The 26,691-nt window shown below is 44.3% G+C and overlaps 1 protein-coding gene across 1 annotated transcript; it reads right to left on the bottom strand.

Annotated features, from left to right (window-relative positions):
* Window positions 1-1,911: 1,911 nt before the first annotated feature.
* KLHL24 (kelch like family member 24) lies at window positions 1,912-21,347 on the bottom strand. Its single transcript, XM_066556502.1, has 7 exons — window positions 21,304-21,347; window positions 16,964-17,952; window positions 11,859-12,043; window positions 10,852-10,970; window positions 9,595-9,783; window positions 9,001-9,189; window positions 1,912-7,860 (listed from the first exon to the last, which is right to left on the bottom strand). Exons 2-7 carry the CDS (start codon window positions 17,881-17,883, stop codon window positions 7,660-7,662), a joined length of 1,803 nt encoding a protein of 600 aa, XP_066412599.1. The 5' UTR covers window positions 17,884-17,952; window positions 21,304-21,347; the 3' UTR covers window positions 1,912-7,659.
* Between the last annotated feature and the right edge of the window lie 5,344 nt (window positions 21,348-26,691).

The raw sequence follows: 26,691 nt of genomic DNA, 5'->3' as shown, positions 1-26,691 counted from the left end.
TTGATCCTGACTTGCTGCTTGGAACAACCGTGTTTTAATGTGTTAAAAGATCTGAGGGGGACTTTTTAATGTGGAAGATATTTCACGAAAGGATGACAGAGGTGCTGCAGTGTGTTCAGAGAATGGCAGCGGAGTTTGTGAAGGGGCTGGAGCGCAAGTGCCATGAGGAGCAGCTGAGGGAGCTGGGGGTGTTTAGCCTGGAGAAAAGGAGGCTCCCTGTGGCTCTGCACAGCTCCCTGCCCAGGAAGTTGTGGCCAGGTAGGGCCGGCCCTGCTCTCAGGGAACAAGGGGCAGGATGAGAGAACATCGCCTTAAGCTGCGCCGGCGGAGGGTCAGGTTGGACATTAAGAGGAAATTCTTCACAGAAAGGATTAAGTATTACCATGGGCTGCCCTGGGAGCGGGTGGAGTCACCTTCCCTGGAGGTATTTAGGGAAAAACTGAATGTGGCATTTAGTGCTGCGGTCTAGTTGTCAAGGGGATGTTCAGTCACAGGTTGGACTCAGTCTCGGAGGTCTTTTCAGCCTAATGGATTCTGTGATTCTATGATTAGCAAAAGGAAAGACCCAAGAAAGGAGTCTTGGGGTGACTGAGGTGCAGGATCGCAGGAATTCACAGCATGGGCCAGGATGGGAGCCCTGGTCTAGCCTTAGATAGGCTTCAAAAAACCCTTATACCATACTTAGTGCTCATCATACTGCATATTCTCAAATCAGAGCTAAACCAGTGCAATGAGTGCAGTTAATGCCATGGTTTGTGTTTGGTTCTGGCCAGGCTGCAATACCTCTGTGCGGTGCAGCTAATGCCATCAGTGCTATGGTCTGTGGCAGTCTCATGCTTCATGCAGTGAGTGAGCCCTGAACCAGCACAAATTAACATCCTGTTCACTCATGGATTGGCAAACTTATTTATGAGGCCACTGATTAGCAAGTCTATGCTGAATGTTCAAAGCTTAGCCGCTAAGGTCCTCTTTTCTTCTCCTTTCAGGATCACTACTCTCGTTTCTGACACTACTAGCCTTCCTTTCTGCCAAGCAACAGATGTGAAGTATGCCAGATCAATGGACACTGTTCTTAAACTCAAATTAGTATCCTGCTCACCAGGAATGACTGTAATGTAGTTCAATTTTATTTTCTTCCTTCTTTCTGCTTAATGGAAAGAGGAAGAAGCTGTTCTTAAGAATACTGCCACCAGTTGACTGCGTTTAAGACTTATAAGGCAGCTCTCAAAAATATTTCTGTTGCTTGGCAGTCTGCAGGGATTCACTTTCATTTTCTTTCCAATTCCAGTAAGCTGAGCTTCTGCAAGCACTGAACTTGACTGGAAGTTGCTTTTGGCAATGCAGCAAGAGCCAGCCTGTGGCTGTACCTGAGCCTGGCCTCACCAGAGCTGCAGCAGTCACTGCTGGCCTGCCACGTTTTCAGCTGGGCTCTACCAGGCCTTGCCCCTGCCCTGCCACGTGTGTGTGGCATCTTGAGACGGACAAGCCTCTGATTTTAGGAGAATAAACCTACAGGATTATTTCCAACCATATTTTGTTAGTGACCTTCCCAATGTTTTGTTACTTTTTCCCAGTTTCCTATGCTGGTTTTGCCTTCTGAGTCCATTCCCAATACCCAGGACTAACCAATATTTCACATCCCACCCCCTGCTTTTTACTTTTTCTAGTTTTCTTTCAAGTTTACTGTTTTGTGCAGCCTCCAGCTTGCCTTTATTCCCCTTGGTAGGACAGGAATATGAGCAGGGAAAACACCTAGACTGGGAGGCAGGAGAACAGATCAAAGGAGAGAGGCTGCACAAGGGGCAGAATCCAACAAGTTACATGGCCCAAAAAAAGCAGGAGGGAGTTCCCTCCTTGTACCACCGAGCCCCACCCTGGAACTTCTTATAAACTAAATAAACCACAGTGAACTATTCAAAAGGCAAATGTTTATTAGATACACTGAACTTTAAAAAACTTTCAAAGAATTATGCAAGAAGTCTATTTAAATATAACAGGTGTTACTGCAATTGTGCTACATTACAAAATCACTTTTCTACTGTCAGCACAATCTGAAGACCTTAATGTTATATGTGAGATCTGTTACATTGACTCTGGCACACAGTAAGTGGTCTGAGCTTTCCTGTTCAAATGTCATTTGTGCTGCACCAGGCTGTTCTTGAGGGCAAGATCAGCTCTCCGTGGAACTACAGCTTTTATGTTTCAGTAAATAAAGGAACTGGCAAGGAATAACAAGAACTGCTGTTTTCCTCAGCAAAAAAAAGGAAAATGAAAATATGATTTCAGATGAAAATATCATATGAGTAACAGTTCAGGAGGTAAGCTCTCTTTCCACAGCCAAGTAGTTCCTATTAATCCAACTCCAAAGTGCTACAGGTGCACCACAAGGAGAATGACTCATAGGTCCAGCATTTACACAGATGAAATTTGTAACAGTACATTACATTCAAGTCTCTTGATTTGCTTATTGCCATGCTGCACCATATTACTGCTTCATATTTTGTATCTTGAACAAGAGGTTGATGACTTTGGAGAGTTCAGAAATATCACAGAGGCTACTGACTAATACAAGAAACTGCACATGTTAAGGACAGGAAGTCAAAGACTAAACTCAGTCCTTTGTCACTGAGGCGTTGCTGGAAACAAAAAGTAGAAAAAAACAAATACTGATTTCCCTAGATTAAATCTGCCATAGCACTGTAATAATGGAAGCATTCTAGGCATGTTCTAAACAAGAAGTTTAACTGTGCTAATTAATGAATGGCATGATTTATTTCTCCTAGGAGGACATTAACAGTCTGGACAGTAAGAGCAATCATAATAAAGATAACAAACTGGGAGGAGTAATCCAAGCTCTTCTTCACAATAGATAGAAATACAGGTGAATTCAAGGCACAGGTATTTTCAAAAGTAACACACATTATTTTCTTTGGAGCTAGTCATACAAACTAAGCCCTAATTACCCTATTAACAAGTTGTACACAGGGCCTTTATGTGCATCACTTGTAACAGCACTATCAGAGAATGATCACAAAATAATTCACATACAGATGTGCACACATAAACATACTAGCATTGACTGGATCTCTACAGTAGGAAAAAAGGAATATTCCTGCAAATAGCTTACAGTTCTTAGACAGTAATGTTTTCATGAACTTGTGTGTGACACAAAGGCAGTGAGCAGGGAACAGAGTCACAGCTGGCTTGGGCCTGGTGGGAGGCTGCTGGTTACACCATCGTGTTCCACTTTAATTAATGCCATCTGACATAATTCCATAGTGAGGAAACTTGTGTGCTAAACATATTTTACAAAACCCAAAGCACTGCTTGGCCCCCAACCAGACAGCAAGTTTCTGCTTAGAAATTTCATCTTACCCTCTAGGCTCCTTTTCTGAGTATATGGTGCTCAGATTTTCTTAACCAGGCACAACAAATCATTTCATTTGTAATTTCTTGTGTACATAAGACTACATTCAGATGAAAATAGTGTGCCTCACAATGATCAAGTCTTGTGAGATTCTTAATGCTCTTGAATTGGGTTTTGCCCTCTTCAGTGGTAAAAAAGAACCCCACAGCAACTTGCCTATTTGGGCAATTCAGAAAAATGAAGCCCTGGCTTTCCTGAGCATTGCCACTAGCACACCACTGGCATATCTGCATCTTTATTGCTCCAGCAGAGTTCAGTGAATTGACAAATATGAAACATTTTTACCACGTGAGTTTCAGCACCTGGAACTGCAAACCTAGGACACCCTGAACACCCTGGTTTCAGCAAGCCCAGCCAAACTGAGCCCCCAACCACACTGGGTCTCCTCCTGCCACCTCTGAGCCTGCTCCAATGCTTTTCTCCTGTCTCTGCCTTTCAGGGCTGGACTCAGCCGGGCTCTGCTGAGCAGCACCCCCTGTGCCTCGGGCAGGGGGAAACGTGGAGTCACAGGCAGTGAGTGCTGCTTGTTCTGGCCGTGCAGCAAGGCAAACACCAACAGGACAAACACAGTGTCTGCCTAAGAGAATGAGGGGAACTCTACTGTCTGAGGAGGAAACTGAACAGGCAGTAGTGTCCTTGCTCTCAAGCACAGGTGACCAAAGCTTCCTCTGAATCTCTGTCCAGGTGAGCATTTCCTCTTCCTCCATCATCAGCCTCTCTCAAAAGTTTGCCATGTTAACAATACTATTTAAAAAGTTTCAATAAATTATGATAAGGATCCATATCAACATAATCTGCATGAACATCTCTGCTTTAACAGAGTACAAACAAAGCTACCTTTGATGAGAACTGCATTGGTGCCAGTCAAAAGAAAAAAATAACAGTACAGTCTGGACCCCTTGGTGCTGGAGGGGAAAGCACAGTGCCCAATCCCCCAGACACACAGTACAAAATGGAAGAGATTCCACAAATTGTGCCTACCGAACCACTCCCAAGGAAGGAGTCTACAGCTACAACTACAAGATGAGCAGGCAATGTCCTGTGGCTGATGGCTGTAAAAGGGGAATGCTTCAGCCACAAGCCAAGGGCTGCAGGCTGCACTGATCAGTAAGTGATTCAGAACTTTCCAGAAGCATCAACTGTCTTCAATTAACATCACACTGCTAGGAACAGAAGTGGACACCAAAACAGAAGAAAATATTTACTCATTTCTGTTTAGCAGAGTGAAGACAATTCTTAGAATTTATTTTTTAGGTGTGACTTGGAGATGTTTGAGCCCTCCTATGTATGGATGGACTGAAGTTACATCTTTGTGCAGGTGCTCTAGAGCTACGACCATTTATGATGGAAATAATTTGATTATAGTAGATGACATTAATGATTTTCTATCCTAGCTGAGACAAAGGAAAAAACTAAAACCAACTTGCTGCTCAAGCCCATAAACTGCAAGCATCTAGATATGCATAACAGTGAGAGGTTAAATCTTTGAATCCATCCATACCTAAGTGAAATGCACTGGAGAACAAGTGGCTCAGGAATGCAACTTCCAAATTAATGCATCCTTCTAGAAATATGGCACATTTTCATTAAATCAAGGTCAAATTGTTCTTTTCTATTATATCTAAAAATAACTGTTGTAAGAGAGAAGGCCATAAGTGCAAATTATTTACAGAGTAAACAAGCAAGAAGAAAAACTCACTGCCTGTTTTAAAGAAATCATTGCTTAAGTAACTGCCATGTAGCAGTGCTCCACACCTGTAACTGTTCAGCTTTGATACAGATTCTGAAGAACTGTAAGCAGAAGTTTTCTGCATCTACATTTCTGCATTTACTGGTTCATTAAACAGTCATTTTCAAAAACAGGTAACAGTAACAGTACATAAATTGGTAAGAAAAGACAACTAAACTATAAAATTAGTCTTAAAAACCTTGGAAAGCAGTATCTTGTTATTTACAGAGTAGTGCAGTATTATAAACACAGATTAAATGACACTGTTCTATACCTACAGAATAAGCACTGTTTAAAAACAGTATAGCATGACAAGTCTGAATACAAACAAGAGGAAATCAAAGGAAAGGAGGATATTTTTCAAATTGCATCTGCAATGAAGTGCTCCTATAGTCTTTGTCATTTTTATTTACAACAATGGCACAAGCTATATATGCTGTTAGTACATACAGTCAGTTACAGGGCAATTACCATTGCAATCAACAGACCCTTTTCACAGGTGCTGAAATTGCCATTTCAAAGTAAAACTTGGTGAGCAAAACAGATGAAACTTAGAAAAGGATTAATTTATCTGATTCATGTGTCTTACATTATATCAATGGATTTTTTTTAGGGCAATGTGAATGCTCAGGGACTGACCTCCTGATTACATCACTAACATGCAATGATTTGTATTTTATCAGTATTCTTACCATATCAAAAGCAGTGTTTGGTATTCAGCCAGAAACTGAAATTCGTGTCCTTTCCTGAGGTTACAAGTTAACGCATCCCAAAGTGCAGCTCCCAGTGCTCTTTAAAACTCATGACCATGTTACTGAAAATGGTGACTCCCAGTTTGGCATAGCTTCACTGAGGGTCAGAATTTCCATCTCATGAAGAAATACTCTGGGAAAACAGATGAGGAAAGTCCAGTGGAACAAACAACGTTCCAGAGATGGTGCTTGTTTTCACCCTCCTGAGCAAGCACAGAGACCAGAACCCTGAGGCCAGGGCTGGCTCTGCAGGGGTTTTATGGGGTTTTTCTGCCCTGGCACTGACCAATTTCCTTACTGGCTGCTGTCCTCAGAATTCCTTTGAAAGGCAGTTCCTGAGGTTTTTGGTGATTTACAGGAAATTGGTACACAGACAATCTTATTCATTTTCCAACTCCCAAGTGCTATTTCAGTTTTTATGAACTTTGTGCCTCAACTGAACAACTGTGTACTGGAAATAAGGAATCCTAGTACAGAAATCTAGGGAGGACTTAAAAAAATACCTTTACTGAAAAAACCCCAACCCAGTAATGGTGCATCAAAATACAGGTGCTTCCTAGGCTTCAAAATTATCCAAAACACGTCATATGGCTACATGGACAGGTCCACAGATATTTTTCTGGTGAAAGGAGGAACCTTTCCAGAATTTCTTTATCTGTGGCCAAGCAGCTTATGCAGTAGTTTAACTATGCTACAGTAAGTGATTGTCTGAAGAAAGGCCGAGAAATACTTGCTGGATACTCTGCCATCTCTGCAGATGAGACATCCAAAAGACCAATTTATAACCTGTAGGGCACAAACTCAAGTTCCCACCTCTATCATCAGGTAATTTATAACATGATTCAGAAAACTGTGAGAATGCAGAGTTCAACATCCCTTTATTTCCTAAATAGTTTCGGCATTGCAGTGAGCAAAGAGTGAACCCCGTAACTCTCAGCCTTCACCCATGCTATTCAAAAAGGTAAAAACTGTGATTCAAACTTTCCCTCACAGGTGCATGCCTGAACCCACTGGTTTTCCATGTCATGTAGCCTTGTACTTCTCTGCTGGACATTTATGAGCACTATGAATAAGTTCCACAGGGTTAATGTACACAAGCATCACTGCAGTTGTGTTGTAGTGGCTCACCAAACAGCCAGTTTGTCCTTCAGAAGAAAGCATTTCTCAGAGGTTCTCTTATTTGTCCAATGTAGCTTGTTTTGTTGGTGTTTTGGTTTTGCTTTGGCTTTTTGTGTTGTTTTTGTTTGTTTTTTTAATTTCAACCCATGCATGATCTGACAAAAAAAATCTAGCTGGTTTTAAGAATGATGCATATGAATTATAATTGAGCTTTTAAAATTGCAGATAATGATCCAGGATGACTCTTTGGGATTTGCTTGCCTATGCATTTTTTCCATTAGCAGAACTGGAAACACCTCGAAGATATTGCTTTTAAAGACATAGGCACAAATGCTGAAGGCACTTTCCCCAAAAGCTTTCCAGGTTTTAATTACTAATGACACATAGGGCAAACTTGCTGACCACTGTCCTGCTCTCATATCAGAGCCCACAGCAGATATAACTGAACTCTGGTTACTAGATAGGTTTGTAGACTTGTTTGGTAAGTTAAATTAACCCTTTTTCTAAAGGCACAGGATAGAATTTTCATATGACACTTAGGCAGGGAATTCCCACTTCAGGAATCTTTAAAAAGCCTGTCTTGCAGCAGACCACTGGATCCATTCTTCTTCTTTTTTTCAAGAAAAGAAAAGTTACAGTTTAAAGCCTTTTTCATTATATCTATGAATGGTCACACAGCCATGATACGATACTGGCCTGGGCATGGCTGCTACTCCTGTGATAATGCCCGTGGCAGGGTCATAACAAAGAATAGTGTCTGTGGCTTCACCATTTTCCCGTCTTCCACCAAGGATATAGATCTTTCCATTACACACAGACATGCCACAATTCTCCTGTTGCAAGAAAACACAAGGGAGCACATGGTTATTTAAAAAGCAAGACTTGATTTGTGTGTGTCTGCCCCCGTGCAGGAGGGCAGCACTGGGACTGCCTTCTGTAAACAGCCTGGCCTACAATGCTCCCTCCTGAAAGGGCCAGTGCAGAAAGCACAAATATGAGGGAAAGCAGCAGCACAAGACTGTTTCAGCTCCAAGCCTTTACTACATGGAGCTCAGACAAAAGGAACAATAGAATACTGTACTTACCAGTGAAAGATCTGAGATAGGGAAAGGAGGAGAGAACAAAGGTTTTCAGAAGAGGGACCACTGTGGGTACTATTAATGCAAAGAATGGGAAAAAGGAGAAGCACCTTAGAGGAGCAACAGATAATGAAGAGGGATGTAAATGTGGAGAGGAAAAAAGGCATGACTAAAAAGAGTGCACAAGAAAAGACTGTGCTATGTCTTACTTGAAACAGAGATAGGATTTTATTTCTTCCTCAAAAGCAGGCATGGAAAAAATACTCAGTTAAATAGAGAACACAGATTAAAACAGAGGAACAGAGGGAAGACTGGGGAAAAAAGAACATATTTCTCTTAGGTAATACTATAGAATATGTGATTGGTGTTTTTAAAAGATGGGGAAATGTAACTGCTGCACAGACCCTTCACTACTGAGCAGACTCGTTCAAATCCTGCTCCGTGTCCCACGTGTGGAAATGAGAGCTCTCACTGCTCAGGTCAGACACTTTCTGTGCTATATAGTGGGGCTTTTTCACACTGTAAAAACAGCCTTCAGTATCTCCTGTTACACTGAAAGGCTTTAATCAATTATAAGGAAATTACTCCCTCCTAAATGACAACATACAACAGAATGTAATGTCTATACAATGAAATCATCATCCACTCTACTGTTCTTCAAGAGTAGCAGCTCTCAAGCAAAACCTGGACTGCCTAAGAGCCAGCTGAAAAGCTACTGGTTTAGAAACTTCCTCTTCTGTGATGTTTTGAGTTACACAGATGAAGAGGTAAAGCAAGAATGGAATCAGAGATGTGATTCTATTAGGGTTAAGCAAATGTATGCTTATTTAATGCCAAGATAACAATGTCAGAAAGCACCTTTCAGTTGTCTTTGGGTTTTTGATTGGTAATTACCTGTCTGCTGAATGTATTCTGTACATGCATCCAGTAGTCCTCAATGGGGTCATAGCAGTAAATGGCTTTGGTGAGCCCGCCAGCCACGTAGATCAGGTTGTTGAGGGACACGGCCGTGATACATCTCTTGGCAATGGGGATGGTGGCACGGAGCAACCAGGAATTGGTATCAGGATCATAAGACTGAACCTGGAAACAGGAACAGGCCTTTCAGACTGAGAGCCCAGCTGAAGGAACAGCCTGGCATGCCCACACAGGTCACACAAGGACAGACAAGGCAGCAGTGCCTCCCCAAACTCCATGTATCAATAATTTATACATACGAGCAATATTTGACATTGTTTTCCAAACACTCCCACTTAAGAATTCACAGAACTTGTGAAGCCAATGATATATGCACTGTATCTATGAGAAAGACCACAGTAACAGCGTATTGCTCAATTAACATTTTCTACTCTGTATTTTTTGTATTAGAATAACTCCACACTCCATCCAGCACAAAGCAGCTCAAGCAGATCTCCTGCAGGAGCTGGTTTCACACCAGCAATCCAGTTTGCTGTGGATAGAAGATGCAACCCAAGAGAGCCAACTGACCTTGTCAGAACAGGTGTTGTCATCAGGGCCACCCCCGATGACAAAGAGTTTGCCAACACAGCTGGTGACAGCTGGGGAGCTCACAGCCTCCTTCAGGGGAGCCACCTCAGTCCAGCGGTTGGAGAAGGAGTCGTAGCACTCCACACTGCTCAGGCGGTTCTGCCCATCGTATCCTCCCACCACGTACACCTGCACACAGGGTGACAACGGCCGTCATGTCGTGTTTGCAGCAGCTACTGCAGTTAAATATCACATTCAATTCATTTAAAGCTGATCTGTTGGGTTTGTCAAGGGACACATTCCTCACATTTTTTATTTATACACAGGAGGAGGAGAAGAATATGGTCTGAAAATAACAGGTAAAGACTCCCTGGAGAGTTCCATTCAGTCACATGTGGAATGACACTGCAAACACATGCCAAAGCACAGTATTATTAATACTGCAGTAGAAACTTCTTCTTTGAATAGCATTTGTTAGAAAAGGCATTCCTCTGTATTTCTCTTTTTTTAGATAACATTCAACAACAGCAGCAAATGCCCATCTGAGTTTACCTTTGCTTTTTTGGCATTTCGCTTTTTCCCTACTTGCTTACTGAAGTATTTCTTCCTCTCAGTTTGTAAGCTTTCTTGTCTCTTCTTTCATATTTAGGAAGCAGAGCTCCTCATTATTTGTGATTACCTTCTCCCCTCTGCTTGCTTAGCTGCACATTTCATCTCTAAGAAGACCATGTGACACCACATGCACATCTTGTCTAACTTTCAGTAAGGGAGCCCCAACTAGTGGTTTTATGGTCAGGCATAGTTGCCTTCAAAATATAGCAAAACCTCCCATTTCCACTTGACATGTGTTTGCTTAATTTCAATAGAAAACATTACATAAAATTGCTGACATTCAGAGCACTATCAGTTTCTGCTAATAACGACAAACTGTTAGACAGCATTTTGAAGCACAGGCAAATCCAGATGCCCAGATGCTTCTTTGCTTCCCAAAAAATTGCTTCTTTGAAATAAGCCACTTCAATGATGAAAAAACAAAACCCCAAAAAATAAATGAGCAGTAAGATGATTTTCATGTCCATGGGTAGTGTCTGACTGATGAAAAGCCTAATTGTTTCAAGTATTTTACTTGAAAATATAAAAATATTTTTTAAATTATTAGATATGAAATACAAAGTAATACTTAAGTATTTTCTCCTCTGTTTCCTTATATACAGCAAACATTCCCACAATAAAAAAATTAAGATATACTTCTCTTACTTTACCCAGAAGAACAGCCATTTTATGTCTCCATCTGCCTTTATTTAAGGAGGCAACTCTGATCCAAATGTTAAGCTGAGAGTTATAAATCCAGACATCCCGGCTATTGATTCTTCCACCTTTAAAATGAAACATTTGCCAATCTGAATAATTATTGAATGGATAATGCTAACTACTAACATGCCTCTCTAGAGTGGGCAGTGAAAACTTTATATCCCCCTTTGGGATGTAGTAACAATCTACCAGTATTTACACATTACACCGAGTAAGTAATTTGCAATGGATTTCAAAGATAAAATCACACAGTAAGTTGTTTTCCTCACACTTTCCTTTCCCATAACGCTGAGGTCACACCAGATTATTCCTTGAAGTTGGAATGCATTTAATGGCTTTTGCCCAAGCTCTTCAGATTTCCTGTAGCGATGAGACCTGGATGAGACCCCCAGAAATGCCCTGCCTGTGGCCCATCCCTCCCACCCACTCCTCTGCTCTGTGAGCATCTCCCTGGCTTCTCATTTTGTTCCAATGACACCACACCTGAGGAGACCATTGCTTTGGTTAAACCAACACACACAGCCTGCTGGCTGAACCATCAGCTGCACCCTGTAATTTTCCCTTGCTAAAGGTCTGAATGTGCTGCTGGGAGAAGCCTGTTTGGGATTTTTTGTCTGTAGTTTTCCCAGCTGTTGCTGCACACAGGCTCCTGCTGTATTTCAAAGCCTTTAGCTGGTCTCTTTAAACACAATTGATGTCCTGGAATCAGCTGTAAAAAACTGCAGATTCATGCCAAACAAGAACTCCAGAAAACACTTTTGCTTACAGTAAGATTGTGCTGGGGCTGGTGTTCACAGCAGCAAGTGACTTTCAGCTGAGCTTCTGGAGGTTCACAGTACAAAGATCTGCCACGCTACTTAAAAAGCAAACCAAAACAAACACACCCCACCAACAGGACACAAGGAAAACCAACCAAACAAAAAAGAACTCTTGAATTGTTTAGGATTATTCACCTGAAACAAGAATATCATTCCGCAGAGCACACACAGCATACTCAGACTTGGTAAACTCTGGAAGTTTAGCCAGTGACTTCCACTCTCCTGTCACAGGATCATAGCACTCCGTGTATGGCAAATTAAACCCTCCAACTCGTTCACAGCCTCCAACAACAACTATCACCTCAGAATAACCAGTTGATCTAAAAAAGTGAACACAGAAAATTAAGATGTAGGGGATATTTATTAGTACACGGAGGCCAAACAACATTGTCTTCAAAACTCGTTGAAAATCATAAAAAATACAATTTAGCTTTAATTTTATAACAGTGAAAAAAGAAAATAGAAGAAAGAGTCATTTAGCAAACAGGTTTTCACTGTTTCCAGCTGTCTCATTACACAGTAGGTTACCACACTGACAGGAGTCCTGTGTAAGTGGTGGAGCTGCACTGCACAATGTTCTGTCTAAAAACCATGTCATTAAATAACATAGAAAGCTCTTACTATAATAATATTTTTCCTTTCACTGTACATGTAGATCAGAAACAGAGTTCAAGCCAGGCCAGAGACAACGAGATGAACAATCTATTCCACAATGAAATGAAATCAGTCTTCATTCCCCTTCCTGAGCTTTACAAAAGTAATAATACTTCACAGCACCTAAATTTCCAAGTGTTTAAAAGCAGAAGGAGTGTAGTCACTAAAATAGGGAAAACCAAAAAACCTTAGAGCCAATGCACAGTAAAACGGAAAACAGCAGTGACAGGAGGAAACATTAAGGAATACTGAAAGAAAAATTCAAACCTAAAACCAAAAACTACCATTCAGTGGGAATAAATCAGGCATTAGACAGATTGCAGTGTACCCATATAGACTGTTAAGTTCTATTCCACACACTGATTATTGTTCTACTAACCAGATGCTTCTGCACTATACATATTCTATATTCACAACAGCAACAACACTTATCTAACAAAACTTAATGCACATTTGAATGTAGAGAATCAACCAACGATGTTTAACGTGCAAATCAAACTGTGACCACCTTTATTCCCCCTCTCAGACTTTATGATTTCTTGTCAGCATTTGTCAAATTCCTTTCTTTCCAGAGCATTTCAAAATTAAAGCACTTTGCACTGACATAGTTATTTCAAGGACTGCTGTCAGTTAAGCAAAACTGAATGTAAGATTGATTTATTTTCTGATGAGCTTTTTTGTTGTGTTGTGCTTTGTACTGTGATCCCACTGTGAATAGGTATCTCATAGAGCAGACATTCATGCCATTGCAGTGTTCTCTCAAAAATAAAGAAAAGATTATGACTGGATTTGAAGGAAAAGTTACACGATCTGTCCCTCAAGTTCCTAACGTGAACTTATGCACATATTCACCTATAAATCCTGATGGGGCTTTCCCTGTGTTGAGACATCATGAATAAAACTCGTGAGCCCTTCTATTTCCTTGTCACCACACACCAAATTGAAATAGTTCATATATGTTTTTACCCAGAATACTGTAAACAGGCAAAGGCAATGCTAAATGCTAACATCCTACAGGATGAGAATAATGAGATGTGGCTGAGGAATGGCACTTACACACCAGAACTTGTCAGAAGAAACTCTTGTCAGCTGCTCAGCTTTGAAGTCACACTCCTTCCTGGTTTCTATGTATTTACTGTTTACTGGTTTTTGCTTTTTTGAGGAACAACTCTGAAAAGAATCTCTCAAAGGGTAAGAGAGGGGAACTTGCTGTGCCAACAAAGCATTACCCAGGAAACAAACTTCCATAAAAGCAAGACACTCGTCTCATAATTTACCCTAGAAGCAAGCCCAAAGACACCAGCTAATTGTGTACAAAGAGGTTTGCCTGTGCATTACTTTCTAGATTAGAATTGAGGCCTCCATTCACTCATTGAAAGGATGACTGTGACAGATTATCAATCTTTGGTTTAAAACTAAATGAACCAAAAAGCTTTGCTCAGGGAGAGCTTTTTATGAAATGGAGCTTTTCAAGAAAATATTCATTTAGCACAGTATTTCAAATCCAAAGAGAACAAAAAATTTTCCTAACACTTTAGTACCTATATGACCAGATTCTTTCTTCAGGTAAAAGAAATTTTCTCCATTGTATTTTCTTGAACGAGTCTTGCACTGTGAAGGTTTTATAGTTAGTTCCAAATTTTTGTTTTCAAATGACAGAGCGCACACCCACTTTTAAAAAAAGTAAAATGTGGTAGGAATACACAAAAAGAACATCCAGGCAAAGGCTAATTCCAGAAAAGAACTAAGGATATATTTAAATGAAGGTTAGAAAAAGCTGAGGCCTCAACCAGTGGTACAGGAAGTCCTTCTTGCAGCCCTCAGACAAAAGAGTGTGAGCAAAGTACCACAGGGCTAAACCAGGCTGTAAAGATCCCAGGAGACATCATCCCACCAAGAACAGGTGCATTAAATAGAAGTGAAGGAGTGGAAGATAATTAACAGTGTCATACAATTCCATGCATAACCAAGAGCAGGCCTTCCAGGGGTCCTGAGCTCCACACACACCTCTCTGAGGTAAAAACACCAACCAGCACAGCATGAGCTGGACAGAAGAACCTGTGGTAGCTCAAAAGGATCACATTCAAAACCATGGTAATTTCAGAAAACAAATTACAGAAATTCAAACTACAGAAATTCTGGTAAATCACTACTTATTTCTTCCTCACTGTTAAATCAATTTTGGGAAGTAAATGAGGTAGCAGAGAAAATGCAAAGTGAAACAGAAACCCATCTCCAAGTGGGAAAAAGAAGGGACTGCATTAAAGCTTTCCACAGGCAACCAAAAAGGACACATTAAAATGTACAAACATCCTAATTTCTGGTTAAAGAGCACACTCAGGTACAGGTACCAGGCAGCTTTGTTGAAAGTCTGAAGATAACTCAAAGCACACAGCAGTCTGGGGTATGAAGTGTGTCACTGCTCACTGCCTGCTCTCAGCTTGCAGATTTGGTGTGCAACACAACAGGAGGGACAGGCTCAGGGAGCAGCAGGGACAGCCTCAAGATGTCACTGTTGCAAGTCCATAACTGAAAGGCTGTCTCAGAAAGACCTGCATTTGCCAAGGATGCCTTAGTGGAAGACAACAGTTATGCCACACTTGAATCTTTTGTTTAACTCCTAAATTGCCAGGTAACTCTTCACTGACTTCAGAAAGAAAATAAAAACCAACTTGAATTGCAATGTAGTCTGTTCTTTGAAAAAACATGTAGAACACATTTCCCCCACGGGTGCATCCATATCCATACAAGTGATCACAATTTATATCCCAAAGTTTCACTAAAAGCACTGGTGTAGGAATTTTTTATCCTGTAGCCTGTGTCCTTTTAGAAACAGTTTATATAGAAAAGATACTGGAGGAAGGCAAGAAAAAAGGAAAAGAGCTCTCCATTGCTCTCCCCTCGCAAAGCCCCCCAAAATGCCCAGAAAAGGCTGATGAAAACATGGGGGAAGGGGGACCTGGCAACTATTTCAAAATATGATCCCTTTTTGCTATAGGCAACGGAAACAAACAGACAACAGAAACAAATGACAAAGAACTATTCCATGAATGTAATATAGAAAAGGGGAAAAAATTCCTGCTGGGATGCCAGCCAGTTTTTCTCTTTGTAAATTACTTCTCTTGTTCCTACCTACTCAAACTCCCACTGCAGCTTAATAAACTCAGCAGTAAAACCAACAAACCCCCCCAGCTTCAGAAATCACCTGTATTAAGCAAGGTACTTCATCAGAGCCCCACTCTGGGTTATTCAGAATTTTAAGCACGTAAATCCCCCACACTGACAGAACTCCTGAATGTATTTGCCTTCCTCAGCCAACTGAGTAAGAAAAGCAGAACAAACACCCAACCAAACACTGCAGCTCGCAGCCCCCTCCAACTGCCTGAGTTCCCCAGGTCCTTCCCTCCAGCCCAGGAACAATCACTGCAGCAATTCCCAAACTGCCGTGATCCAAACGCTTGCTCTGACCTCCCATGGCAGTGCACAGCTGAGAAAGCCTGGGGGGAGCAGGGCTGCAGCGACTTTAGGATGAATTTCTTCTCTCATGGCAGGACTGAGGACTGGAAAGCCACTAATGGGGCAAACACTGCCAAGTGGCTTTTCTTCCCCTTAAGCAAGCCTTTAACACCTGCCAAAAAAATAAAGGTTCCCTGCAGAGTCACTGTAGAGCAACCACATATGAGTAAACAAAGAGGAGTAACTCCTAATACAATCTGTCTAGACCATCATTGCATCACCTTAATGTAATATACAGTTTTATAAAAAACTGCTCAAATCAGCTGGACTTAACCATGAACTATCATCTCTACTATCGTTGACATGAGGCAGGGAAAATATTTTTCAGGAAAAAAAAAAGATCATAATAACCATTGCTCATAAATGCCACTAATGGATTCTTCCTCATTTCTTCTTGCAACCTCAGTCACCTATTTGTGTAACACATTATTAAGCAGCAGCAATTGTGAATTATTAAAATGTCACCGAATGAGCACAAAATACTTCAGGAACTGTTTCATGATTCTTTAAAAATACAATATTTGGTTTATTTACAGTTAACAACCTGTTGTTCTGCTGTCTATTACAAATACATGTGCTACTCCATCTGTAAAATATTTGTGATGTAGCAAGGAAATGCTCTGAAAACATAATACCCCATGCACATCCTTTGTGGTGTACTGTACGTTTACATGACTTTGTTACAAAAAGAAAGCTGGGGAAATGGAGTGGTTTTCCTGCCACAGCACAGTAAGCTCTCTTCAAGACACTGCTACTGTATGAAGAAACTGAAGATCTCCCCTAGCAAACGTTAACCTTAAGAAAGTATTTCACTTGCAAGGTAATATAACTTCACTTACCTTTTTTTCAGAGCAATAAAGTGCTCTGTGTAAAAAGCCCCATTTATGCACATTCTCAGACATGTGAGCTTCATGCATGTGGGGAAGTACAAAAGTGTGACTGCAGCAGCTCCAGAGTTTAGCAAAGTAAAATAATCTGCAAGAGGCTTTTCTCCAGGCATGCATATATCAAACATCAGTACATCAAATTATATCCTTCTGCAGAAAAAAGGGTTAAAAGACTTTTCTTACCTGCGTGGCCTAGTTCTGGGAGACATCATCTCGTTTCCAAGGATGTGGTATCGCCTGGCTTCGTGCAGCAGCTGATAGCACTCTGGGGAATTCTGAATCAGCTGGTCCACTTCCACAGTCTGAACAAAGTAGTTGGGGTGCAGGAGCGGGAGCCTGACGTGCGTCAGGAGCTCGTGGAGCACGGGCCGGCGCAGCTCGACGGCGCGGTACACCCAGCGCATGACGGCCTCGAACACCAGCTCCTCCTTGCTGATCACCAGCTCGTCGCTGCAGATGTAATCTATCAGCTCGTCCTTGCCCAGCTCCAGGAACTCTTCGTGCTGGGACACGTCCTCGAAGGTCTGCAGCGCGAAGTTCCTGCACTTGGTGAAGAGCGTCTTGAGCGAGTGCGTGTCGGCGAAGCGCTGGATGCCCAGGCAATTGCAGGGGTCCAGCTGCTCCTCCAGGAACTTGGCGCAGGCGTCGCGCAGGACGCTGATCTGGAACAGGCTCGACGTTTCGAACAGGTACTGCACGTTCTCCGTGGTGATTTTCACCTTGCCCGTGTACACGTACTGCAAAAAGCAATCCATGGCTTCGGCAAAGATGCCGTTGATCTCCACCAGCATCTCCCTGCTCTCCCTGTGGTCGTTGCAGAACATGGCTCTGAAGTAGCTGCTGCAGGCCGAGAGGACGGCGCGGTGGCACGGGAACTCCCGGCCCTCCACGCAGATGATGACGTCCGTGAACAGCCGGCTGTCTCGGAATTCATTGAAGATCTGGAGAATGCTTTCTGCGTGGGATGATCCCGAGGAGAAGTCGAAAAACTCAGGGCCTGACAACGACTTTGGGTCCATTTCAAAGACTTTCCGCTTGGTTGCAGGGGAATCTCGTATCCCGCTCTCCTCTCTATTCAGTCTGCGTCCCAATATTAGTACCATTGTTACATCAGTTGGCTATAGAGTCATTGAGAAAAACTTGCAGAGGGTTCTCCTTCTCAGTGCAACGGTCTGAAAAATTAAAACACCTCAGTGTTCAGTCTGACACACTCTTAGCTGCATCACAGGAATTAAACAAGATACTTGTTTGCTCACTCTAAGAATGGGTGACCTTTCATGGAGGTGGCACAGGGCAAATTAGTGCGCACCTTGCCCAGGGCAGTGCAGCACTGCCAAGTGTTAAATGCCAAATATACCCAGAAAACAGCTGTCTGGGACAGTCTGGGCAATTTCTGAATGTCCCAGAATGGCTGGCACTGCATTACTGTGCAAGATAAAAAATCTCAAGATCTCAGCTCCAGCAGATCACCTGGCCAACAGAAGACAAAAATGTCCTGAAAAATGATCAAGAGCTTCAACTTTTCCCTTTCTTCAGTGTGATCCTCACTTCAGCTGGAGCCTCCAAAGTACTAATATAACAGCACTAGTCAAAAAGGGGGTAGGGGGGAAGACTGAAATTTTAAAAGCAAAAATTTAATTGAGTAACCACTCATTTTCATTATAAAGTCTATCATAATGAAGTCTTGTAACACTAGAGTTAAATAACAATCTCTGATCTCAACAAGTTACCTCGACCATAAGTTTTTATCTGTTCATTCCTAACATCTAAAAATGAGTTCACTGATAATCTATGACTTGATTAAAAATTAATGTAAACTGCTAGCACACAAAACAGAATGAAAGATGAACTACATTTTTTGTGCAAAATTACTGGAAACATCAACAAAGGGCAGCTTGCTGAGTACAGCAAAATTTTCTGTTTCCAAAGCACTATTGGCAACGAATTATTAGCAGAAGTTTTTCCTTGAACACCTTCCAGTTTCAAGTACAAGTGCAAAGGTTCCTCCCAGCATGCAAACACACACTCACATTATCAGAGCACTGAAGTTGCAAAAATCAAATACTCAAACATTAGCATGTGCCAATATTAAAGTGTGTAGGTGAAGAAAATGCAGCTGACTTTGCAAATAATGCATGTAAGAGTTAGTGAGAGCAATCAATCTACCACAACAGAGCTTTTTGCCTCTCCTGACCTTAAAAATGACCTGGATGAATGTACACCAAGACACACTGAGGTAGCAAAAGGCTGGCAAAGCACCCTCTTGGGCCTGGCATTGGCACAATTCCAAATGCTTGTAATATTTATTCGTATGTCCACAAGGCCACAAACTGAATTATTTTTAAGTTTCTGGAAATTATTTTCATGCCTCCCAAGATTTTATTCAGTTTCCCTGAATCCAGAGTCAGGAAACACCAACTCCTCACGGCAACTTCATTTCCTGAGGAGCTCCCATCCTCAGAGCTGCAATTACCCAGTCCCAGACTGGCCACGTCACCACTTAATATAGAACACAATGAACGTGCTTTTTTTAAACAGCCTTTTTACACAGCACCTTTAAAAGGCACCATCTGAACAAACAGCGAGGAAAGAATGCAGGCTGTCCCTTCACTCATTGAGAAAAGAGGTTCTAAAACTATCCCTTTCCCAATAAAATTTATTACACAAATTTACAAGGTAGATTCTTGGTCTGGGGCTCATTTACCCTACAAAATATTTAGTTTTAATTTGACTTAAAATAGGACCAGTTGTCACACTGATGCCTGAAAAACGCTGTTGCAATGAGCCTATCTAATAACTGATTGCTTCAGAGAGACTAACGAGGCACAAATGGACAATCTGATCTGTAGCTGACATTCTATCCCACGTATTGCACAACCACTTCACCCTGGAATGACACTGCCCCATACAAAACAACACCAACAACCACCCCCAGCACCTCAGCAGCTCTGCTGCCAAAATCCTACCCCTGAACTTCAACTGCAACTAACCAGGTACTACTCGCATGAGGAAGTGGGCAGAAACAAAGGAGCAAAGGGAAATGTAACAATGCAAATATAAATATAAACACAAAAGGCTCAATTCCAGCATCACAGATTTAAATCAGATGAATTTCACAAAAGCTAATGAACCTTCTCCAAAGACAGCCTGAAATGAAAAGCAAGACCGTGATGTTGCATGAGAGGGCAAAACACAGCAACTAAGCAAAAATTCTTCAAGATTATATCTTTCTCATTAAGTGAGAAGACAGCACTGTATTATGCAATCATTAATAACCAGAAACAAGGGCTCTGGGCTACAACTGCTCACTGAAGGAAGCAATGTCTTCTTTATGCTTGGAACATCACAAAATTAGTGGTCAGCAAACGATTTTTATTATTAATGTCCTCATGGTTTAATGAAATGGGAGAATGAAAAAAAAAATCCAGAGCAAAAACTACTCAAGAGGATAAAGATTTTAAAATCACAAATAAGATACTAAAAAGGAGAAAGAACTCCAGTGCAGAACATACTGTTTTTAAATGTACTTTCCTTCAATTTCTGTGCAGTTAATTACTTCTGCAGGTTCGCTTCAGCAAAACAATTTCACAAGCCTATCAGTAACAGTGTCACATGTTCAGCTCTATCACATTTACGTGTTGCCTTCCTGCAAATCTTGCTCTAGCAGTTTTGAAATGTCACCTTCCAGCTGCCAAAGTGGGAAAGGCAGAGGGGAACCTGTGCCTGAGGCTGAGCTGGATATCGTGCAAAGGGGGGAAAAACAGCGGGACAGACCTGTCTGCACCCTTCCTGGATGCAGAGGTACTTATATGCCTTACCTGCCGACAGACCCCGCACTGTAAAACACCAGTCATTGAGAGAATTTAACACTCAGATCTCTTCAGTAAGTTTAAACAAAGCAAAAGAAAAATACAGGCTTTTTTCCCCAAAGACAAGTCCTGGGAATTGTTTGATCAAAGATAAAAAAATAATACAAGACCCACTGGATTGCTTGTCTGAGCAAGGGTCAACAAGGATCTTAAGCATTCAGTCTAGTTTGAAAAACTAGAAAAGAAAAACAAATGACACGTATAATCAATAGGTTTTACAAACTATTTCCAAACACAGGCATGGCTCTGACATGGATGTTACCTCACACACACGTATTTCTGAGCTAAGCTGGGTTCACCACGAGTTCAGGTTCCTGTATTTCCTTCACCTACACCATCTGTAAGCTTGTGTACACAAGCTGCTCCTCAGAAATACCCTACAGGCCCAATTCACAGGCTGCCAGAAGAAGTCTGTACATTCACCCTGACACCTTCTATCAGTAAATCCCCATACATAAAATATCATGTTGCACTCAACTCCTCCTTCCCCTCCTGCAGCCCCCGGTGTGCCTTTCCCCTCTCCCTTCACCCACAGCAGTGCCAGCAGCCGGGTTCCTGTGTGTCTCTGAGCTCCGGGCCAGGCCCTCCAGCGACACCTTGTCCCCAGGTGTGCCCGAGCCCCAGAACCCGCCCTCGGGGTGTGCTTCCGAGTACCTGAGGCTGTGTTGGGCTCCTGCAGCTGCCAGGGAGGCGATGTCCAGCCCGAGCCCGCCGCTGCCAGCACCTGGCGAGGCCGGAGCGCTGACCGCCTGTGAGGGGAGAAAAGGAGGCGCTGGAAGGGCCGGGAGGGCCGAGCCGGCAGCACCGGACGGTCCCGGGTGCTGTCAGAGCAGAGCACCCCCCCCCAGAACCGAAACCCAGCAGGGGAACGGTGTTTTCGTGCCAGGCCTGGGAACTGCAGCTCAGGTTGGTTTTGTGATGGGAGATAAGGCGGTGGTGACGCCTCAGGCGCGCGGTTACCGAGAGAAAAAGAACAACTCCCGAGAGACCGGGAGAACGAACCCCGAGAGGTCGGGGGGAACAGACCCCCGAGGGGCAGGGAGAACAGACCCCCGAGGAGCAGGGAGAACAGACCCCGAGGGGCAGGGGGGAACAGACCCCGAGGGGCAGGGGGGAACAGACCCCGAGGGGCAGGGGGGAACAGACCCCGAGGGGCAGGGGGAACAAACCCGCAGAGGCAGGGAGAACAGACCCCCAGAGGCAGGGAGAACAGACCCCGAGGGGCAGGAGGGAACAGACCCCAAGGGGCAGGAGGGAACAGACCCGCAGAGGGAACAAATCCTCCCGCAGCACCGGGCGGAACGGCCGCACGTGCTCTTCTTGTTTGGAAAGGAAGAGGGCGTGGGGAAAAAGAGCGTAACCTTTCCCTCTGACAAAAAAAAAACAAACGCAACATTTCGCCTTCCTTCATCTTTCTTTGTGGTACGAAAGAGACCAAAAATGTTGTTGGTTTTAAAGAATTTTTTAAAATAAAAATTCTTGTTTTACAAGGGATACTGAGGATTGGAATGTCCAAGATGAAGTCTTTAAGAATACTGATTAACTATTAAACAAGAATGGACTGTGATCGAACTGATTGACATGATAAGAGCTCAACTGCAGAAGTTTTTTTATTTCTATTCTATCTTGATTTCTAAAAAAGAAAGAATGTCAAAATTCAATAGTAATCCAAGCTAGTGACACACACACAAAAAAGCCTTAAGTGGCCTCAAGTCACCCAGCAAAAAACAGGAACTGATTTGGACACGAGAGTCACGATTATTAAGTAAAACAAACAAAAAACAAGCATTGAAAAGTGACACCTTGAAACTGCAGAACCCTTTATGTACCGTTTGGTAAACGAAAAGGTCCTTCAGAGGGGAAAAAAAACAACTTAAATGGGGAAAGAAGTACGGAAAAAGCACACTGCGTAGTATTATTTATGTTTGGGGAAGAAACTGAAAAAGTCCCAATCCTTCCCCTTTGGCTTCGCTGTCGTTCTTGCACGTGATTCAGATTTCGCTAAACCAAACCCGACCCTGAGCCCCGGCCACAGTGTTCCCAGGGCTCCGGGGTTCAGCCAGATGCCAGCACATCCAACACGGGGCAGCGCTCGCCGGGCTGGAGCACGGCCCGAGCGACCGGCAGCGCGGCGGAGAAAGCTGCAGAACGGACCCGCCCGCGCCCAGCCCCGGCAGGGCCGGGCAGGGAGCCCGCGGGAGCCGCTGCCGCAGGGAACAGCGCAGCACCGAAACCGAGCCCAGGCCGGGGAAGCGCGGCCGGAGGCGGCGGCACAAAATGGCTCCTCCCGGCCCGCCCTCCAGCTCACCTTCACCCCGGGCCCCGCCGCGGCCCCCCCGCGCCCCGGCCAATCCGCACCCGCGGCCCCGCCCCCGCCCGCCCGCGCGGCCAATCCGCGCCCGCGGGGGGCTCGGGGGGCTCGCGCTGACCCGCGGGACTGAGCGGCCGCGGGGGCTCCGCGCGCCCCCCGCCCGCTCTGCCCGCCGGGCCGGGAGCGCAGCGCCCGCCGGCACCGCCGGGGGATCAACAACAACAACAACAACAGTAACAACAACAACAACAACAGTAACAACAACAACAACAACAATAACAACAACAACAACAACAATAACAACAACAACAACAGCAACAGCATCAGCAGCACCGCATACCGCAGAGCACGCACCGCGCGGGCCCCGGGGCTCCGCCGCTGCCCACAGCCCTACCCCAGCGTGGCACCGCCGCTGCGCGCTGCCAGCAGAGCCCCGGCCGCGCTGTCTCCTCCGCGGCGACTAACGGTGCCGGCCTACCCCGCACCTCGGCTGTCCCGCGCCCCGGCTGTCCCGCAGTGCCTCCGCGCCTTCCCGGGGGTTGCCGGCCCGCCGTGGGGCACCGCACCCTCGCCCTCCCAGCCGGAGCGCGCCCCGCCGCCCCGCACTCACAGCCGGGAGCGCGCCCTGCCGCGCTGCGCCCCGCGGGAGCCGCCGGGGCCGGGTTGGGGTCGGTCGGGCCGGGCGGTGGGCGCGGAGCAGAGCGGTGCGATCCGGAGCGGTGCGGCGCGCTCGGGCCTCTCCGCCGCCGGTCGCGCTGCCAGCGCCGCTCAAAACAAAGGGGCTGGCGGGGCATGTGACCTCCGAGCCTCCGCACATGATGTCACCGCTCCGCGCGGCCCTGGGAGCTGTAGTTCTGCCGCCCCGCCCGGACACGGCCCCGCTGCCGGCCGGCCGTCAGCGCCCCGGGAGGAGCCGGGACAAACGGCGGGCACGGGAGAGCGATGGATGGCAGCAGCCATGGGCGGCAGCAGCCGCCGTCGCTGCGAGCTCTTGCCATCGCCATCCCTTTGCGGGGCAGGGGGAACACCCCACGTAGCCCACAAATACACCGACCCACCCCACCCCGTGAGCAGGCAAAAGCTTCAGGTGCACCGAAGCAGGCGCTTGCATCGGGAGGGCACCTTCCAGCTGGACAGTCCCTTATGCCGGCTCTGGGGAGCCCTACCGAAGCTCTCCAGCAAGAGCCGGCTCCAAAACTGAAAACAGCACCCTGTCTTGGGGTGGGTGTTCAGCCTACATGATCAAAACAAAAATCATTACATGAATAAAATTAACCAAGATAGAATCTTTGTCTACCTGAGCTACAGCTCCGCCCAATTAATTCAAAATTTCCAGTTCTTCTTCAGCAGTAACACAAAACAGAGTGTTCCTGTCCCTGCTGACCACAGAAAGCCAAGGTCATCTTTAAGCTGGGACATTAAAAGGGAGCTCTGCTGTCACAGCTGGGGGTCCCAGTGGTGGCAGCCAGTCAACTGCAAATATAAAAGCAGGACCCTGGTGTCATCGCCCTGCAATTTCATGAGCAGGTCTGAGCCTGTCCTGGAGCCCAAATTCACTTCATATCCGAAGTATTTGGACACTGGCCCATGCTCCAACACAGGCTGATGGAACATGCCTGGGAGTATGGAAATTTATTTTTGTTCTGCCCTTTAGCATAAGCAAACTTGCGAGCCCATAATGCAGAGCAGCGAGGCGAGGGCAGGGACGTGCATGCTTAAATTAAGATCATTACCTGCTACTAAACGAGGCCTTATGCAACGCCGTGGAGCTGATGTGGGCAGGTAACTGGCTGTGCTCTCCTTCCTAGAAGGATGACCTCCCCCTCTGGCCCCTTACTGCCAAGGGAAAGGAATAAATACAAGTTATTCTATTAGCTCCCCCCTACTTTGCTCTCCTAAAGGGTGGATATCAGTCCCAGGCATTACATATCTTTACCTTTTGGTGAACCTCCCCAGCGTTCTGAGCCCAGGATGTTCCCAGGAAGCGCACCCAGCCGTGTGCTCCTGGCAGTGGCTGACTGTGCTCTGCCACTGAAACCTGAAGAGGAGCAGAGTGTGCTCAGGACTCCAGGGCTGACCCCCCCCCGGAGCAAACCAGGCTCAGATTTTCATAGGCTAAACAAGCTCCGATTTCTCTTGGAGTGAGGTAAATTGCAGTTTTGCAAAACAGTTAGAATTATTAATTAAAATTTAAAAGGCTGAGTTCTGAAAATAGACTGAAAATGTCAATTGATTTTGGTATGTAAATTCTTTTCACATAGATCTTAAACAATTGAAACCTTCAACTATTTTCCTGCAGAGCTAAAACTCAGAACTGCTTGACTTCATTAGAAGCGAGACCCTTCAGTCCGTTTCTCATCCTCTGCCTGGAAAAGCAAGAAGGACCCCAAACAACAAAAACAGCAAAGAGAAAATCAGCAGCAATTTCACCTCATGGAATACTGTCTGTTGCAGTAATGTGTTTCACCCGCTGATTATAGGAAATATTCATAACCTGAACTCTTACTTGTTACAAAGACATTAAACTTAAAAGTATATGACCTAAGAAAAATGATTTGCTTAAAATAGATTTCTTATCCTTTATATCCTCCTGTTTGCCCCAGTTCTTTGAGTCTGTAACTCTTGGGGTCAATATGAGTATGTAGAGTTCACTTGAGAAAACATAACTGGGATTAAAGGAATGAGTCAGAGGAAGGAAAAAATCAAAACAGGATCAAGATACCTCTGCACTGGCTCGAAGCAGCTATTCTGAAGAGACTATATTTACTCCAATAAAAACTGCACGTGGCAAAAATATCTTGAGTGAAGAGGGTAAATGGAGCATTTAAAAAGAAAATACTAATTAAAAATATTCATTGAGCAATCAATCATTTCATAATGTGCTCATGTATGCATGTGGTCACATCCAGGCACTTACAGTTCTGAAAGCCAACGTCACTGAGGATGTCTGAAATTAGGGATACTTGAGTTGCCACTACATCCTATTGCTCTTCATTCCTCTGCTAGCAGGAGCATTGGCTGTTTTTTCTCAAGCTGTGGCAAGCATTTCTCTCAAAATAAGCAGTTGTACTCTGCCTGAGAAGCTGAAACCAATTATTAAAGATTACTCATTTCTATAAAGCTTTGTTAATACTTTTTTAACAATGTTAAGTACTTGTAAAGCATTTAGGCCAGTGTTTTCCAAACAGGTCGGTGATTTTTGAGATTTTGAAGGCTTCTTCAGGGCACTGGAAAGGTTAAAACCTAAAATTAGAAGCCTGCGTGAAGGTTTTGGCATGCATCCACCAATGTTCATGTGTTTTTCTGGTGGTGTTGATTTGGATACCACTGCTGGGCACTTTTCAGACACATTTCACTGAGGCACTGGGCCACCTAAATGGTCTGTGCATTCCTCCAGGTAAAAGTATTGGCTGTTTTGAAAAGTTTGTGCCAATATGCTCCGGGGAACTTCCCTCTGCTGTGGGGAGTGTGGTAGCTCCTTACCGGATTTTTCTAAAATTGAGGAAAACCCAAAGGTGTTCAAGTGGCTCAGACACAGAGAAAAACCCCCAAAAAGTCCATGATTACTGCTCTTGGACAGCTATGCAAAACTGTCTGGGGAAGGGCTCAGATCTGAAGGAGGGAAGAGGTGAAGGTGAGCCCCAGCAACCAGAGGAGGAGGCTGAGGAAGAACAGGAAGGGAGAGGACAGTCTAAGCACCACATCCCTCCCCTGGTCACTGATCAGAGAGA

Source organism: Molothrus aeneus, chromosome 10, assembly GCF_037042795.1.
Source record: "Molothrus aeneus isolate 106 chromosome 10, BPBGC_Maene_1.0, whole genome shotgun sequence".
Taxonomy (NCBI): domain Eukaryota; kingdom Metazoa; phylum Chordata; class Aves; order Passeriformes; family Icteridae; genus Molothrus; species Molothrus aeneus.
Note: the sequence above shows the minus strand (reverse complement) of the source record. Positions and strands in the feature narration are given on the sequence as shown.

Bases quoted from the DNA above. Each gene is read 5' to 3' on its own strand.
- KLHL24 (XM_066556502.1), bottom strand. From the start codon at position 17,883: ATGGTACTAATATTGGGACGCAGACTGAATAGAGAGGAGAGCGGGATA. The intron at 12,044-16,963 runs GTAAGAAAAGTC...TCACTTTTTTAG, and splicing joins CCCAGAACTAGGCCACGCAG to ATCAACTGGTTATTCTGAGG. The intron at 10,971-11,858 runs GTGAATAATCCT...TTCATTTTAAAG, and splicing joins GAATGATATTCTTGTTTCAG to GTGGAAGAATCAATAGCCGG.